The 17,976-nt window shown below is 43.7% G+C and overlaps 1 protein-coding gene across 3 annotated transcripts in view; it reads right to left on the reverse strand.

Annotated features, from left to right (window-relative positions):
* LOC123933841 (integrin alpha-D-like) overlaps positions 1–17,520 on the reverse strand; it is a 42,348-nt gene extending 24,828 nt beyond the window's left edge. For 2 of the 3 annotated variants that reach the window (XM_045993498.1, XM_045993497.1), the window contains exons 1-7: positions 17,461–17,520; positions 15,535–15,640; positions 12,306–12,409; positions 12,102–12,172; positions 11,864–11,978; positions 7,544–7,674; positions 6,726–6,871 (exon numbers count right to left, since the gene is read on the reverse strand). In XM_045993498.1, coding sequence (XP_045849454.1) covers positions 6,726–6,871; positions 7,544–7,674; positions 11,864–11,978; positions 12,102–12,172; positions 12,306–12,409; positions 15,535–15,640; positions 17,461–17,491 — 704 coding nt within the window. In that variant the 5' untranslated portion in view covers positions 17,492–17,520. Of the gene's footprint in view, positions 1–6,725; positions 6,872–7,543; positions 7,675–9,029; positions 9,099–11,863; positions 11,979–12,101; positions 12,173–12,305; positions 12,410–15,534; positions 15,641–17,460 lie in introns of those variants that run through there. The other variant, XM_045993499.1, reaches the window with a different exon arrangement.
* Positions 17,521–17,976: the final 456 nt, after the last annotated feature.

The following is a 17,976-nucleotide window of genomic DNA, read 5'->3' on the forward strand; positions in this document are numbered from 1 at the left end:
TCATTGTCTGAAAACCCACGTGGCAGGCCCCTCCCCCAGAAAACCAACCAGGAAGGAAGAAAAAAAAAAAGACTACAAGAGAACAACCACCACTACTTCATAAATACAACTTTTATTTTAACTCTTTACCAATATTCTGGTTCTTTTTTTTTATACATACAGATAATTTTTTAACCTATTTACCACCACACTGAGATGGCCAGTACATCAAATTCTTTAATAACCTTCAAACCTGAACTTTTTGATACATACACCCATGTTTTTCTTTTGCTTTTCTATTTTTTAATTCTTTTTTAATTTTAACTTAGTTTAGTCTAGTTTATTCTTTTTTAATTTTTATTTTCTACTATACATATAGAGTTAAACGTCAAGGTAATCCCCTTTCCCCAATCAATGCTACCCCTATAGGCAAACCAGTTTCTAATCCCCCTGTAACTTAGGAACGTTGAGTCCCTTAACAAAAACATCAAGATACCTTCAGGAAGAATCAAAATAACCTTCCTCACCCACACTGAGAATTTATAACCACTCTCCCAATTTTTCCTTCTGTCAGTGTTTCTGTGAATTTGTGTTTGTCCTGATAAAATATAAATCTTAGGGCACCTGGGTGGCTCAGTGGGTTAAGCCGCTGCCTTCGGCTCAGGTCATGATCTCAGGGTCCTGGGATCGAGTCCCGCATCGGGCTCTCTGCTCAGCAGGAAGCCTGCTTCCCTCTCTCTCTCTCTGCCTGCCTCTCTATCTACTTATGATCTCTCCCTGTCAAATAAATAAATAAAATATTTAAAAATATATATATAAATCTTATACTTGGGGTTCTTTCTGATGAGGTTCTTCCCCCCCTTTTTTTTTTGCTTATATATATATATTTTTTTCTCTTGTCATATACTTTTATCAGTCTTTTTGTTTGTTTTTGTTTGTATACTTCATAAATCTTACCTTGTGGCCCATTTGGGCTGAGTCTTCTCTTTTATCTTCCCTTTTTTTCCTATCTCTCTCTATCTCTCTCTCTCTCTCTCTTTTTCCTTTTTTCTTTCCCCTTTTTTTCTTGCTTCTTCTCTATTTCTTTTTCTTTTCTTTTTTCTCTCATTTGGGTGGGGAATCCTGATTGCACAGAAGCGTTCCAGGGTGCACATTGACTGCACCACAATCGATTAGTCCAGCTGCATCTGTTCAGTCATCTCTTTCCAAAATGACTAGGAGGAGGAATACCCAACAGAAGAAAAATACAGAGGATGGGTCTTCTGCAACAGAGCTAATGGTTATCGACATAGACAATATGTCAGAAAAGGAATTCAGACTAATAATTATCCAGGCAATAGCTAGGTTGGAGAAAGCCATGGATGACCAAACAGAATTGATTAGGGCAGAACTGAAAGCCACCAGGGATGATGTTCAAAATACTCTCAGTGAGTTCCAATCTAATCTAAATTCTCTAAAAGCTAGGGTAACTGAGACAGAAGATAGAATTAGTGATCTGGAGGACAAACAGATAGAGAGAAAGGATCAGGAGGAAGCCTGGAACAAACAGCTCAGAAGCCACGAAAACAGAATCAGGGAAATAAACGATGCCATGAAACATTCCAACGTCAGAATTATTGGAATCCCTGAAGGGGAGGAAAAAGAAAAAAGTCTAGAAGATATAGTGGAAGAAGTTGTCTATGAACATTTTCCCAATCTCACAAATGGAAACAAGGTTCATGTACTAGAGGCAGAGAGATCTCCTCCCAAGATTTTAAATTCTCGAAAGTCCTCACGACACCTTATAGTTAGAATGAGGAATTATGTTTCAAGAGAGACCCTCTTAAAAGCAGCTAGGACAAAAAAGCTCCTTACATACAGAGGAAAGCCCATTAGAATAAGGTCAGACCTTTCCACAGAGACCTGGCAAGCCAGGAAGGGCTGGCAAAATATATTCAGAGTACTAAATGAGAAGAACATGCAACCAAGAATACTCTATCCAGCAAGACTGACATTTAAAATGGATGGAGAGATAAAGAATTTCCAAGACCGGCAAGGCTTAAAAGACTATGCAACCACCAAGCTGACACTGCAGGAAATATTAAGGGGGGTCCTATAAAAGAGAAAAAAATCCTAAGAATATCATTGAACAGAAATATAGAAACAATCTACAGACAGAAAGGCTTCAAAGGCAACACGATGTCAATAAAAACCTCTCTCAATAATCACTCTCAATGTGAATGGCCTAAATGCGCCCATAAAATGACACAGGGTTGCAGATTGGATAAAACGACAGGACCCATCCATATGTTGTCTACAAGAGACCCATTTTGAACCTAAGGATACACCCAGACTGAAAGTGAAGGGATGGAGAAGCATCTTTCATGCCAATGGGCCTCAAAAGAAGGCCGGAGTAGCGATTCTCATATCAGATAAATTAGATTTTAAACTAAAGACTGTAGTCAGAGATACAGAAGGACACTACATAATACTTAAAGGGACTATCCGCCAAGATGATCTAACAATTGTGAATATCTATGCCCCCAATATGGGAGCACCCAATTACATAAGAAAACTATTAATCAAGATAAAGAGTCATATTGATATGAATACAATAATAGTAGGAGATCTTAATACGCCTCTCTCAGAAACAGGCAGATCATCGAAACAGAAAATTAATAAAGAGAGAAGAGCATTGAATGAAACTTTGGACCAGATGGACCTCATCGGCGTATACAGAACATTCCACCCTAAAACAACAGAATACTCATTCTTCTCAAGTGCACATGGAACCTTCTCCAGAATAGACAACATACTGGGTCACAAAGCAGGACTCAACCGATACCAAAAGACTGACATTATTCCCTGCATATTCTCAGATCACAATGCTTTGAAACTGGAACTCAATCACAAGGAAAAGTTCAGAAGGAACTCAAACACCTGGAAGCTAAAGACCACCTTGCTTAAGAATGCTTGGATCAACCAGGAGATCAAAGATGAACTTAAACAATTCATGGAAACCAATGAGAATGAAGACACTTTGGTCCAAAACCTATGGGATACAGCAAAGGCGGTTCTAAGGGGGAAATACATAGCCATCCAAGCCTCCCTCAAAAAAATGGAAAAATCCAGAATACACCAGCTGTCTCTACACCTTAAAGAACTAGAGAATCAACAACAAATCAAACCAACTCCACACGCAAGAAGGGAAATAATCAAGATTAGAGCAGAGATCAATGAGGTAGAAACGAGAGATACAGTAGAACATATCAATGAGGGCGCCTGGGTGGCTCAGTGGGTTAAGCCACTGCCTTCGGCTCAGGTCATGATCTCAGGGTCCTGGGATCGAGTCCCGCATCGGGCTCTCTGCTCAGCAGCGAGCCTGCTTCCCTCTCTCTCTCTCTGCCTGCCTCTCTGTCTACTTGTGATCTCTCGCTGTCAAATAAATAAATAAAATCTTAAAAAAAAAAAAGAACATATCAATGAAACTAGAAGCTGGTTTTTTGAAAGAATCAATAAGATCAATAAACCATTGGCCACACACTAATCCAAAAGAAAAGAGAGAAAGCCCAAATTAAAATTATGAATGAAAAGGGAGAGATCACAACTAACACCAAGGAAATAGAAACAATCATCAGAAATTATTACCTAGTTATATGCCAATAAGCTAAGCAACCTAGATGAAATGGATGCATTCCTGGAAAACTACAAACTCCCAAAATTGAACCAGGAGGAAACTGACAACCTGAATAGACCGATATCTAGTAATGAGATTGAAGCAGTGATCAAAAACCTCCCCCCAAAAAAGAGCCCAGGACCTGACAGATTCCTGGGGAATTCTACCAAACTTTCAAAGAAGAAATAACACCAATTCTCCTGAAGCTGTTCCAAAAAATTGAAGCAGAAGGAAAACTTCCAGACTCTTTTTATGAAGCCAGCATTACCCTGATCCCCAAACCAGGCAAAGACCCTACCAAAAAGGAGAATTTCAGACCAATATCACTGATGAATATGGATGCAAAGATTCTCAACAAGATCCTAGCAAACAGGATCCAGCAGCACATTAAAAAGATTATCCACCAGGACCAGGTGGGATTCATCCCTGGGTTGCAAGGTTGGTTCAACATTCGCAAATCAATCAATGTGATAGAACAAATCAATAAGAGAAGAGAGAAGAACCACATGGTCCTCTCAATGGATGCAGAAAAAGCATTTGACAAAATCCAGCATCCGTTCCTGACTAAAACGCTTACAAGTATAGGGATAGAGGGAACATTCCTGAACTTCATAAAATCTATCTATGAAAGACCCACAGCAAATATCATCCTCAATGGGAAAAAGCTTGCAGCCTTCCTGTTGAGATCAGGAACACGACAAGGATGCCCACTCTCACCACTCTTGTTCAACATAGTATTAGAAGTTCTAGCAACGGCAATCAGACAACAAAGAGAAATAAAAGGTATCCAAATTGGCAAGGAAGAAGTCAAACTCTCTCTCTTCGCAGATGACATGATTCTTTATATGGAAAACCCCAAAGACTCCACCCCCAAACTACTAGAACTCAAACAGCAATTCAGTAACGTGGCAGGATACAAAGTCAATGTACAGGAATCAGTGGCTTTCTTATACACTAACAATGAAAATACAGAAAGGGAAATTAGAGAATCGATTCCATTTACTATAGCACCAAGAACCATGAGATACCTGGGAATAAACCTAATCAAAGTGGTAAAGGACCTGTACTCGAGGAACTATAGAACACTCATGAAAGAAATTGAAGAAGACACAAAAAGATGGAAGATTTTTCCATGCTCTTGGATTGGAAGAATAAACATTGTTAAAATGTCTATACTGTCTAGAGCAATCTATACTTTTAATGCCATTCCGATCAAAATTCCACCAGTATTTTTCAAAGAGCTGGAGCAAATAATCCTAAAATTTCTATGGAATCAGAAGAGACCCCGAATTGCTAAGGAAATGTTGAAAAACAAAAACAAAACTCGCGGCATCACGTTACCCGATTTCAAGCTTTACTACAAAGCTGTGATCACCAAGACAGCGTGCTACTGGCATAAAAACAGACACATAGACTAGTGGAACAGAGTGGAGAGCCCAGATATGGACCCTCAACTCTATGGTGAAATAATCTTCGACCAAACAGGAAAAAATATTCAATAGAAAAAAGACAGTCTCTTCAATAAATGGTGCGGGGAAAACTGGACAGTGATATGTAGAAGAATGAAACTCGACCATTCTCTTACACCGTACACAAAGATAAACTCGAAATGGATAAAAGACCTCAATGTGAGACAGGAATCTATCAGAATCCTAAAGGATAACATAGGCAGTAACCTCTTCAATATCAGCCACAGCAACTTCTTTCAAGATATGTCTCCAAAGGCCAAGGAAACAAAAGCAAAAATGAACTTTTGGGACTTCATCAAGATCAAAAGTTTCTGCACAGCAAAGGGAACAGTCAACAAAACAAAAAGGCAACCCACGGAATGGGAGAAGATATTTGCAAATGACAGTACAGACAAAAGGTTGATATCCAGGATCTATAAAGAACTTCTCAAACTCAACACACACAAAACAGATAATCATATCAAAAAATGGGCAGAAGATATGAACAGACACTTCTTCATCGAAGACATACAAATGGCTATCAGACACATGAAAAAATGTTCATCATCACTAGCCATCAGGGAGATTCAAATTAAAACTACATTGAGATACCACCTGACACCAGTTAGAATGGCCAAAATTAGCAAGACAGGAAACAACGTGTGTTGGAGAGGATGTGGAGAAAGGGGAACCCTCTTACACTGTTGGTGGGAATGCAAGTTGGTGCAGCCACTTTGGAGAACAGTGTGGAGATTCCTCAAGAAATTAAGAATAGAGCTTCCCTATGACCCTGCAATTGCACTGCTGGGTATTTACCACAAAGATACAGATGTAGTGAAAAGAAGGGCCATCTGTACCCCAATGTTTATTGCAGCAATGGCTACGGTCGCCAAACTGTGGAAAGAACCATTATGCCCTTCAATGGACGAATGGATAAGGAAGATGTGGTCCATCTACCGAATGGAGTATTATGCCTCCATCAGAAAGGATGAATACCCAACTTTTGTAGCAACATGGACAGACTGGAAGAAATTATGCTGAGCGAAATAAGTCAAGCAGAGAGAGTCAAGTATCATATGGTCTCACTTATTTGTGGAGCATAACAAATAACATGGAGGGCATGGGGAGATGGAGAGGAGAGGGAGTTGAGGGAAACTGGAAGGGGAGATGAACCATGAGAGACTATGGACTCTGAGAAACAACCAGAGGGTTTTGAAGGGGCGGGGGGGGGGTGGGAGTTTGAGGAACCAGGTGGTGGGTAATAGGGAGGGCACGTACAGCATGGAGCACTGGGTGTGATGCCAAAACAATGAACACTGTTATGCTGTAAATAAACAAATAAATGAATTAAAGAAAAAAAAAGGATGAGAACTTGGGTATACCTGAACCAAAGTCCATGTCTCTGGCTGCCGAATTTGGAATTAGGGTCCAGCCAATCCAAGACCAGGCAAAGAGGAAACACTGAAGAGAAGTGCTGTACTATATCAAGGGAATAATCCAAGGATATCTCCACCTACTTCCCCGTCACTTCCCTTTTGAGCCCCTTTCCCCAGAGTTCCCACAGCTTTGTAGAAGGGCTGTGCAGACCAGCATGAGGAAGTGGTGTGGTGGCTTATCCACATGAGGCAGATGGGGGAACTTACACCACTGTCCGGATCCCCGTGGCTGTAAATGTCAGGCCATCCAGCTGTACAATGGGATCCACCAGGCTCTGAGGGTTCGAGATACTCTGGAATTTGGTGAAGGTGAAGTGGATCTCCATGCGGTTGGAGTACTGTATGAGGGAAAACTGCAAAGGAGAAGAGGAATGCCCTGGGATCAGGAGTTATTCTTTAATAAACTTTTTATTTTGGAGTAACTTTTGATTTACAAACAACTTTCCATGTGTCTTTGAGGCTAAAACCCAGAGGAAATATGGCCCAAAAAGAAAACTAGAAAATCAAAACCAAATGGTGCTTCTTTCAGAGTTTGCAAGGAATAACCTTTCCTACCTCAACATTTCTTAACTTGGACTTTAAAAAAATTTCATAACATGTGAAATCAACTTATAGACTACATTTTCTCACTTCTCAAGAATTTCTACATACATATACAATAATTACTGGGAAATAAAATAATAAGATAAATCATGAATCACATGGAAACATAATAAAGAAATCATTAATTATTTGGCCAAGTTACCTTCAGTCTAATTTCACAGCTAACTATTTTTGCAATCCTTTCAATGCTTTTAAATAGGGGAAAAAATGTATTTCCTAGACCATGTGGGGACATAGCAAATGCCATGGGGGAATTTCTTCAGGTCAGGACTCAAATCAGCCCTGTACTAGGACACTAGTCTCATCATGGCACAGGTCCCCTAAGCCAACCCCTAGCAATACCAGGCTTCCTACTAGGTTGGTCTTCCCAAGGCAGCTGCCACCCCCTCCTCACTTCCCAGATCTTGGAGACCAGTCTTCACCAGGGTGTTGGTGCCTTCAAACTGTCCCATCACAGCTCTGACAAAGTCCTTCATCTGCTTAAAGTCACGTTGGTCAATGCTGCCAGAACCATCAATCAGGAATACAATGTCCATCTTTTGACTTGGACACTCTGTAGAGAAGAAGGAAGGAATCAGAGATGCCTGTGTGGATCCCAGCCATCTCCCAGGGTCCAGAAACCCTTCCTGCTCCACAGAGTTAAGGGGCCATTCTTGGCCTAGGAATCAATTCCCAGCCAGTTTCCACACTTTCCATGGAGGAGGCCCAAAATTTAAGAAACAAAACAAATGATTGAAGGAAAAAAAGAGAGAGAGAGAGACAGAGAAAAAGAAGGGAACAGACTCTTAACGGAAGAGAACAAACTGATGTTTACCAGAGGAGAGGTGGTTGGGGGATGGGTTAAATAAGTGATGGGGCTTAAGGAGTGTACATGTTGTGATGAGCACCAGGTGATGTATGGAATTGTTGAATCACTATATTGTACACCTGAAACCAGTATAACACAGTATGGTAACTACACTGGAATCAAAATTAAAACTTAATTTAAAAAAGAGGTCTAAACTAAAAAAAAAAAAAGAAATCTGTTGCCCCAGGACCCCTACCCCCACCCCGCAGAATCCCTTGCTTCCCTCCTTCCACAAGGTCTAGAAAGGGGAGAAAGAAGTAAAGGACAGAGGCCAGATGGGTTCCTTATTCAATTACTCAACAAATAGTTATTGACTACACACTAGGAATGTCATAGAGCATGAGGGAAAGGCAATTTAGCAAAGTGATTCAAGTGTGCATTCTGAGCATGCTGGGCTCAAATCCAGTCTCTGCCACCTACTAGTGGTGAATTCAGGCAACTTATTTAACTCCACTGGGCTTCAGTTTTCCCATCTGTAAAATGGGACAGTAAAATAGCAGTGCCTAACACATGGGGTAGGCTAAAAAGTGTTGATATGTACCTAAAATACTTAAGACAGGGCCTGGTTCCCCATAGCTGTTATGGAGGTTAGCTGTTATGACCATCAACACCGTGTGCCAGACATTGTTCCAGGCACAGGAACACACCTGCAGCAGATGCTAAGGTTTGCCACCAAGAAGACACACGCCTTCTCAGGACAGAGGTCCTTATTATCAGCTACAGGGATGCCTCCCAGATGATAACTCAGGAGATGCCTTGCCCAAGATTACAACTCCTGCTCCTGGGGGTGCCCTGCATCCAGCCATGTTCCAAGCTCCTCTGGACTAGCTGAGGAGACCATCCTTCTTTCACTGCCCAGTCTCACTTCCTTCACACTCTCAGAACTATTGCTCCGAATAGTATTCCCAAATGAACCTCAGAGTTTATTTCTCAGGAAACTTGGTCTAAGACCATAGCTTGAAAAAGGATATCACTCCCGCCCTCATGGAGTCCACCATAATGGAAAATCACACCTTACACCCATAAACAAATAAGACACTTCACATTGACCCCAAACTCACATAAGTGTTTGTGGCCTGTGTGAAGGACACAGTTGGTTCCTCCACCAGTGCCCCACATCCTGTGTTGCTCCCCAGGTGGTAGGACATCAGCAACCACAGAGAGTAATGAAGCTTGATGCTGAACTGTGGAAGTTGGCCTCCTGGCACTGAAATAAAAAATCAAAAATACTGAGGGGCACCTGGGTGGCTCAGTGGGTTGGGACGCTGCCTTCGCCTCGGGTCGTGATCTCGGGGTCCTGGGATCGAGTCCCGCATCGGGCTCTCTGCTCAGCGGAGAGCCTGCTTCCCTTCCTCTCTCTCTGCCTGCCTCTCTTGTGATTTCTCTCTGTCAAATAAATAAAATCTTTAAAAAAAAATACTGGGATGCCTGGGTGGCGCAGTTGATTAAGCAGCTGTCTTTGGCTCAGGTCATGATCCCAGCGTCCTGGGTTCGAGTCCCACATCGGGCTCCGTGCTCAGCGGGGAGCCTGCTTCTCCCTCTGCCACTCTGTCTGCCTGTGCGCTCTCTCTCTCTCTGACAAATAAATAAATAAAGTCTTTTAAAGTAATCAAAAATACTTTTTCCTTGCTCCCCACACCTCCCCCATCCCATCTATGCAACCAGCTGGTGCTTCACCCCTGCTGAGAAGAAATGGAAGACCACTTCCCTCCCTGCTTTCTTTCTTTTTTTAAAAAAAATTTTTAATTTAAATTTATTTAGCCAACATATAGTACACCATTAGTTTCAGATGTAGTGTTCAATAATATATCAGCCATGTATAACATCCAGTGTTCATCACATCATGTGGCCTACTTAATGACCATCACTCAATTACCCCATCCCCTCCCCTACCTCCCTTTCAGCAGCCCTCAGTTTATTTCCTATAGTTAAGAGTCTCTCATGGTTTTTCTCCCTCTCTGATGACTTCCCATTCTGGTTTCCTTCCCTTACCATTTGATCCTCTGTGCTAAGTATACTCTTACATTCTGCCACCCACCTCTCCTCTGTTAACCACCAGTTTGTTCTCTACAGTTAAAAGTCCGTTGTTGTTGTTTTTTTCTGAATTCTTGACCAGGAAATTCAGCCCCACACATGGCAGGCCAAGAAGCCCTCACTGCACCCTCCTCACCCAATGTCCCCACAGCTGGGTAGCTGAAGTCCCCATCCCCACATCTTACACTTGTGCTCATTTTGTTAGCTGCACCACAAAACCACCCCTCATATCCTCTCTCAGGCCACAATGGTGGCAAGTTCTCTCAAAATATCATTTCTGGGGTGCCTGGGTGGCTCAGTGGGTTAAGGCCTCTGCCTTCGGCTCAGGTCATGGCTCCAGGGTCCTGAGATTGAGCCTTGCATCGGGCTCTCTGCTCGGCAGGGAGCTTGCTTCCTCCTCTCTCTCTGCCTGCCTCTCTGCCTACTTGTGTTCTCTGTCCATCAAATAAATAAATAAAGTCTTTTTAAAATATCACTTCTGTTCCTTGTTCCTTTTACTATCTTCACTGGGATTCCAATAGCAAGCACCAGGCTATAGCTGAACACCTTCTGAAAAACAGACCAAATCAGTCAGGCGAGGTTGGCTCCAGGTCTCAGCTCTGTCACTTTCTAACAGCAGGAACTCAGCTCTCTGAGCTTCAGTTTTCTTGCTTGTTAGACAGGACCATCCTACCTACCAGCCTAGATCTTGTGGGGTGCAATAAAAATGCACACCAGTCATCAGGCATTGTCTGGCTACAATTGAGGTAGTCACTTCTACCTCTACTCAAATTTGATTTGCCTACACCAGGCTTACATGCCTGTTTTCCATATTCAATAGGCATCCACCTCATGAGTCATGGAGACATCCAGGAGAAGAGAATTACCTCCTAGTGCTTAAATGCCACATAGCCTCCCCTGGCTACACAGACATCCCAGGCAAGTCATGGTACCCCCAAGACTCCTGGAATCCCACTCTTTACTCTCTCTGTTCCCTTTGTAGACTCTGCTCTCAGAGTTTGTGTGGGAGGCCTTTCTGCTGCAACTCTAACCTTTGCCTAAAAGCCCACCATGCCTGGCATCATTGCTTCTCTAGTCCAAAACATTGCTCTCAGTCAGCACCTTGAGTGGCTCCTGTCTCTGACTTGGAGCCCATTATCTCCTTCTCCTAGTGCAAACACATGGTCCTAGCTAGAAGGTCAGTCATCACGATATTCACATATTATGTGTTGGGCAGAGGTTGAAACACTTTATATATATTAAATCTTTTGATTGTCACAACCACCTTAATTATTCAGACCCAGTTTACCAATGAGGAAATTAAAGCCCAGGAAAGAAGCCCGAAGTACACAGAAGAAAAACTCATTCAGACTGACTCTCAGAGTTGTTCCCAGTGTCTCTGGCACCATTCTTTGCAGAAAGTATCATTGCTGGCAAAACTGTGCATCACAGTTTCCAAGGCCCTACCATCTGCTCCCCTTAGAAGCTCAGCAGTGAACGATCCAGAACAGCCTCCGTCTTGGACCCTATTCAAGAATCTATCATCCTCACCACATTTTCAAAATCCAAGGTCTTTCTTCTGAAAGTCCAGAAAGTATCCCTGCACTTGTTGGCAACTGTGAGGCCCTCATGCCTCCTGCAGCCAGCACTCTGAGACTCTCTTCTGCCTCACCAGAACTTTCTCCCCTTGATTAGCTTAAAGTTCCTTCTGTGATCTGCCCTCCCTACAAGGCCAGACCATGTTCCCAGACCTTCTTGGGCTTGCTGAGGCCTCTGGGAAGGGGCCATGGGCACAGGAAGCCAAGACCACAATTGCATGCTCTGCCCACTCTTCAGTGCCAGCATGTACTCACATAGAATCACTGTCTCTGTAGGGACCTACCTGGCAGGGAAGTAGGCATGGTCCAAATGGTCTGCAGGTGGGAGCCCAACAGGAAGCAGAAGCCTTCTGCATACATATTCTCCCCACAAGCTCTGTGCACGGTGGGGCCACAGGCCTAAGGACAGAGGCCTGTGTGAACAAGGGGATCCCCAGGACTCTCCATACTCTCTTCCAGTCCCAGCCTCCTCCAGCCCCTCCTCCTCCCCTCATCACCCTCCTATGACCCAGGGAAACTTACCAGCATCCAGGAACGATTGGTGCAGGTTGCCAGGGACAGGCCCAGGGACATGTTCACGGCCTCTGGGGGTGCTGAGAGGGCAGATACACATGATCATTCATGGGCACATCCCCATTTGAGGGGAGAGTCAGGGCTAGAGACCGAGGAGGGAGAACTGCAGTAGAGGAGGACTAAGGGCCACAGTTTCTGGGTGGAGTCACTCACTGTGCAGTGGTATGGGTTGACATAGGCCAGTGGCAGCCACACAGTCGTACAACCGTCCTGTTTGGTTGACCGCTACCACCTCCAGGGGGGCTCCCACCACGAGTCTATAGGCACAAACATGACATATAGTTGCAGGAAGGGTAAGGGCACAGGGCACTTCAGGTAAGGAAGTATCACTGTGTAACAGGGAAGTGAGACTTTGAGAGGGAAGCTCTTGGCATTTGCCACTCATGAAGCTTTAAATAATGAGGCCTGAGTTCAACCCACATGTGCCAAAGAACCATGCTGGGCTTTTTCTTTATTTGTGTGCGTGTATACATAAATACATATGTATTTATATACAAAAATGGTTTGAGTGGGTTTTTTTTTTTTAGATTTTATTTATTTATGTGAGAGAGAGAGAGAGAGAGATTGAGAGAGAGTGGGAGAAGGTCAGAGAGAGAAGCAGACTCCCTGCAGAGTGCCGATGTGGGACTCGATCCTGGGAGTCTGAGATCATGACCTGGGTGGAAGGCAGTGGCCCAACCAACTGAGCCATCCAGGCGCCCCAGTGTTGTTTTTTATAACATTCACCAAAAATAAAACTATTCAAAGCAAAATAGCATTTCCCAACCATGGACAAGAGCATTTAGTTTTGGGGGTGCCATCATTCTGAGCCACCCAACAAATAGATTATCTCAAGTTAAATGGAAAAATCTGCTAAAGCCATAAGTTATAAAGACAAATAGATGACTCTGTAATTAACTGGACAGTTTAAATATAAATAATTTAAGTAGGACCATTTAAAACCACAGTATCGGGGGGCACCTGGGTGGCTCAGTGGGTTAAGCCTCTACCTTGGGCTCAGGCCATGATCTCAGGGTCCTGGGATCAAGCTCTGCATCCGGCTCTCTGCTCAGTGGAGAGCCTGCTTCCCCCCTGTCTCTGCCTACCCCTCTGCCTACTTGTAATCTCTCTCTCTGTCAAATAAATAAACAAAATCTTAAAAAATAAAACCACAGTATCAGAATCCATATCAAAATCTACAGTCATGTATGTACAAAAATTTTTGCAAAACTCCTGAAAGGAGAGAATTTTTTATATTGAAAAAAACTTATGTCTACCAACAACCTCTCCCCTCAGATGAGACAACTAGATAAATGTTTGTGACTTTTAATTAATTAGCCAACCAAGCCTTGTTAAATTAATATTTAAAGGTTCTTTTTAGGGGGACCTGGATGGCTAAGTTGGTTAAGCGTCTGCCTTTGGCTCAGGTCATGATCCCAAGGTCCTGGAACCGAGCCCACCATGGGGCTCCTTGCTAAGCAGGAGCCTGCTTCTCCCCTGCCTGCCATTCCCTCTGCTTGTGCTTGCTCTTTATCTCTCTCTCTCTCTCACTCACTCTCTCTGTGTCAAATAAATAAATAAAATCTTTAAAAAAGAGGTTCTTTCTAGAAAGCTCTCCTTTTTTGGAAAGCTGAAATCCCTAAGTATCTGAGAATTGCTAATGGAAACCTAAATAGATGGTAGAGACATAGCAGTCTGGTACATGCTGGCCTAAATGGGTGAAAACATCTTAAACCATTGATCTGCATGCTTTTCTTTACCCCATCCGTTCTTCACACATAGACAGTCTTCTTGGTATTTGGGCTATGATTCCACATAGAAAAAACAATAACTTCGTAGCAATCAGAATGTCATCCAGTATATACTATTTACTTTCTTGGAAATACTGGTGAACAGTGGTCAATCAACTCGTATATACATACATGTATTTTTCAAATAGGGTCTGAGCACAAACTTATGGTGGTGAAACTGAGACAGTGACTATCTTTGGATCTGCTGCATTTGCATCATTGGGAAAGGTCCAAGGGAACCCAGGGTAGGGGAGCTGAAGATGTTCTACACCTTGATCTAGGCAGCAGTTGCCTGGCTATATACTCATGAAAAATTCATTGAGTTGGGCCTTTCAAGTTTGTACACTTCAGTTTATGAGCTCTTTTATATTTCAAAATAAACAAAGTAAAAAACAAAACTCTGGCACCTAGCACTTGCTTCCATGTCCCAGCCTGCCATCTGGATGAGGAGGAGGGATGGATGTGCATGTAGAACTCAGTGACCTCAAAATGCTACTTCTTGCCCCGCTGAATCTTCCTGTATTCTCAGGCTCATTGTCAATGTCACCTCCCCTGTAAAGCCTTCCTGGAATTCCCTCTTGGGTTTGATCTTTCCCTTCCTGTGCCTCCCAGACTCTGGTTATGCTTGGATCACATGGTAACTTCAACATCTTGGGTCCCTGTCATTGGGACCTGAGACTGTGCGCTTCTGGAGGCAGGGTGAGGTACATAACTTGCCTGTCCCAGAGTGAAATAAAGATGTGGGGCCTCTTGTTCATGGGAAAAAAGGTTTTTTTTTTCTCCCTCCCCCTTTTTTTGTGTTCTGTTCTTCTTCTTCTCCTCCTCTTCCTCCTCCATCTTCTCCTTCCTCCTCCTCTTCTTCTTCTTTTCCTTCTCCTTTCCTTCTACTTCTCCTTCTCCTTCTTCTTCTTTGCAATTTGCCTCTCTACCTGTCCTGGTATTTCCTTTTTTAAAAATTTCTTTTCAGCGTAATGGAATTCATTGTTTTTGCTCCACACCCAGCACTCCATGCAATACATGCCCTTCTTAATACCCACCACCTTGTATTTCATTTTTTCTCTTTAATGTTACATTTCCTCAGGCACAGGAATACTCATGGGACAAGGGCAAACCCCCATAAGACTGGGTGAACTGTGCACCTGAGCCAACCCTGCCCTTGTTAAGCTCATGCCAGGGACTGAGGGTGGCAGCTGAGAAACATTCCCCAGAATGCTGGGCTGCATGTGAGCCAAGGCTTTAAGCCCACAGCACATCTCCACTGTCCCATGAATTTAACTTACAATATACAAATGCTAAGGTTAAATTATTAACAATTTCAAAAGGAAGACCGCAAAACATTACTTCAAGCACAAGGGTGACTGTACTGGTCACATGTACTGATCACAGAAGAACAGATTCAGGACCTCCCTCCTGAAGCATTATCTTGTCCAGAGTTTGTGGTCCTTCTTGGGGTTGTGAATAGTTGGTAGTAGAGGTGTCATGGGCCTTGGAGGAGTGGTGGACAGGCTTCTTGCCCATGCCGCCCTTCCTTCAGGACACCTCCTAATCATGCCATGTTCAACCATTTGCCTTCAGGTTGAAGGAATAGAGGTAAGGGAGTGGGCATGGCCTACCTAGATCTGTCAAACTGGGCCACGCTCTGTCCAAAGCTAGCTCCATCCTCTTGAAATATCACGGGTTCCTCCACATCCAAGTTGAATCCATGATAAGAAGCCAGGACTGAGGAATATGGAAAGGGAGGCAGGGGTAGGAGGAACAGTCAGAAAAGCCTCATCTGCTCGGACCCCTGACTTCTTGGGATCTTGATGCCCACCCCAGTTCAGCTCATGTGCCCAGGAGAAGGGTGTTCTCTTTTTCTTTGTTTCTTGATTTGCCATCTATATGGCTCCTGTCTCTCTCCCTCAGAAATCATTAAGCCACAATACAAAAAGTGACGATCCAGAAAAATGCTCCCTCCAGGACATTTCATAGGACATCCACAATCTGAAATTAGGACCATCACCTCCTGGTCTGTTAGATCAGGCATATCCCCTAAAGAGAAAGTGACCATGTAGTTTATTTTCTAAACTGAGACCTTCTGTGAGTGAAAGGGGCACCATTAATAATTACACCAGTCATTGGGTCATTGGGACTGGCCCAGACAGACCAGGGCATATGGTTACCCTTCTTAAAGACTGTCCTGATCCATCTTCTCATTATACAGAGACCCCAAGGTCCAGACTAGGGAACAGACTGAGAATTTTATTTGTAAATTTGATAATTTGTAATTTTATGTTTTCCACATTCCCCTCTCTTGGTATTAGGCTCTAAGAGGGCAAGGATTGCAACAGTCTTGTGTGGTGCCTGGTACAGTGCCTGGCCCTTAACAAATGACTAATTACTATTTGTTGACTGGCCTAAAACTGCATAACAAGTCACTGATACAACCAGGATTCCCACTCACTCTTTGACCCTTGACATTCTCCTCTCTGGTGACTAAGCTCAAAACCTCAGCAGAAGACCCTCTACATTTCAAGGGCTTTTTCCAACACCCTTACTCCCAAGCAACATTTCTACTAACCATTTCTACTAGAATTCCCAGTCTCCGGATTGAGGCATCAACTCCAACCCACAAAGTAAGGAAATTCTAAGGAGTTAAAGCACCAGGCCAGGAAGTGACAGGCAGCGTCCAGACACTTGAACCCTAGGGTTCTAAGGAAAAGGCCAGATGTTGAAGGTGCTGTAACCCCACTATAGCCATATGCAAGGGAGCTTGCATCCTACATCTTCCTTTCAAAGAATGATTCTGTTTCTGAGTATTAAAACAGGCTCTATGGCCTGACAAGTAAGAGGATGCCAAGGGTCTCAGACTCAAATACCTCAGAGGCCAGGCAGGTGACATCAGTAACTGAAGTGGGTAAGTGTGAGCACCAGCAATTACTGGTACTTACAGTCTGTGGCCCCTTTAAAGGAAGTAGCCATTACCAAGCTCTAGTGTTCAGAGCTCTAGACCTTACAATCTCTCAAGAGAAGCTGACAGTCTGGACTTTTGTGTGGAATCTGATTTTTAACCGACACACAAGTGATTTCAAATGACACGTGGATGTGGTCCTGATACAGTTTTCAATTTCTGGACTATTCTTTTGGCAACAGCGGGATAACATACCTGAAATCAAGACTTGAAGGACATGAGGGACCAAGGAGGTGATATCCACTATTTCCCCTTCCTAGTGACTCCTATGGCCTTCACCCTGAGGCCCTGGGGCAGAGTCTTATCCCCCATACCACACACCAGAATCCTCACAGGAGGAAATGTGGAGAGGGAGCTTATCCTCCACCCAAGCATATCCTATAAGTCCAACTTCTCTCTCTTTGCTCAGGTTATGACCCTCCCCTGATTCCAAGCCATTCCTCCTTCCACACAAGACTGGACACTAGGGTCCTCCCCTGTTCTCAGCCCCTCCAGAGAGATATAGGAGCTAACCACCAGCCCCAGCCTGTCCTACCAGATGGAAAAGCACCCCCCCAGGCTTCTCACAGTCCTGAAAGCCCCCACTCACCACCCAGGAGGAGCACAATTCCAAAAGCCATCACAGAGCATGCATCGAAGGAGAAGTGAAGAGTTGAGCAGTAGAGCACCAAAGGACACTCAGTGCCCTGGGGCAGAGTTAAAACACTGACTCAGAGCCTGAGGTGACAGAAGGAAGGGCCCCAGTCAGGAAGTTCTCAGTTAATCATAGAACAGAGGCAGGGGCAGGAGGCCAAAGATGCCCTTGGGGAAAATCTCCCATACTTTCCCACCACGATCACCTCTGCAAATCTGACTTCCTTTTCTAGGGCCTGGTTTTCCCAGAAGACCACCTTTCCCCCGCCCTTGAGACCCAGTTATTATCAAGGGAACCTAGGATCCCTCTGGGGCCTCAGAAACCAGACTGCATGTAAGTGGAAGGGATGAAATAGATGGTTACAGAGGCCCCACTGTATGAATACAAGCCTGGAGAGAGGGAGACCTCCACTTCAGATAGCGTTGCTGGATGGGGAATAGCATAAGTGAGGGTGTTGTTTAAAAAAGCAGT

Source organism: Meles meles, chromosome 21, assembly GCF_922984935.1.
Source record: "Meles meles chromosome 21, mMelMel3.1 paternal haplotype, whole genome shotgun sequence".
In the NCBI taxonomy this organism is placed as follows: domain Eukaryota; kingdom Metazoa; phylum Chordata; class Mammalia; order Carnivora; family Mustelidae; genus Meles; species Meles meles.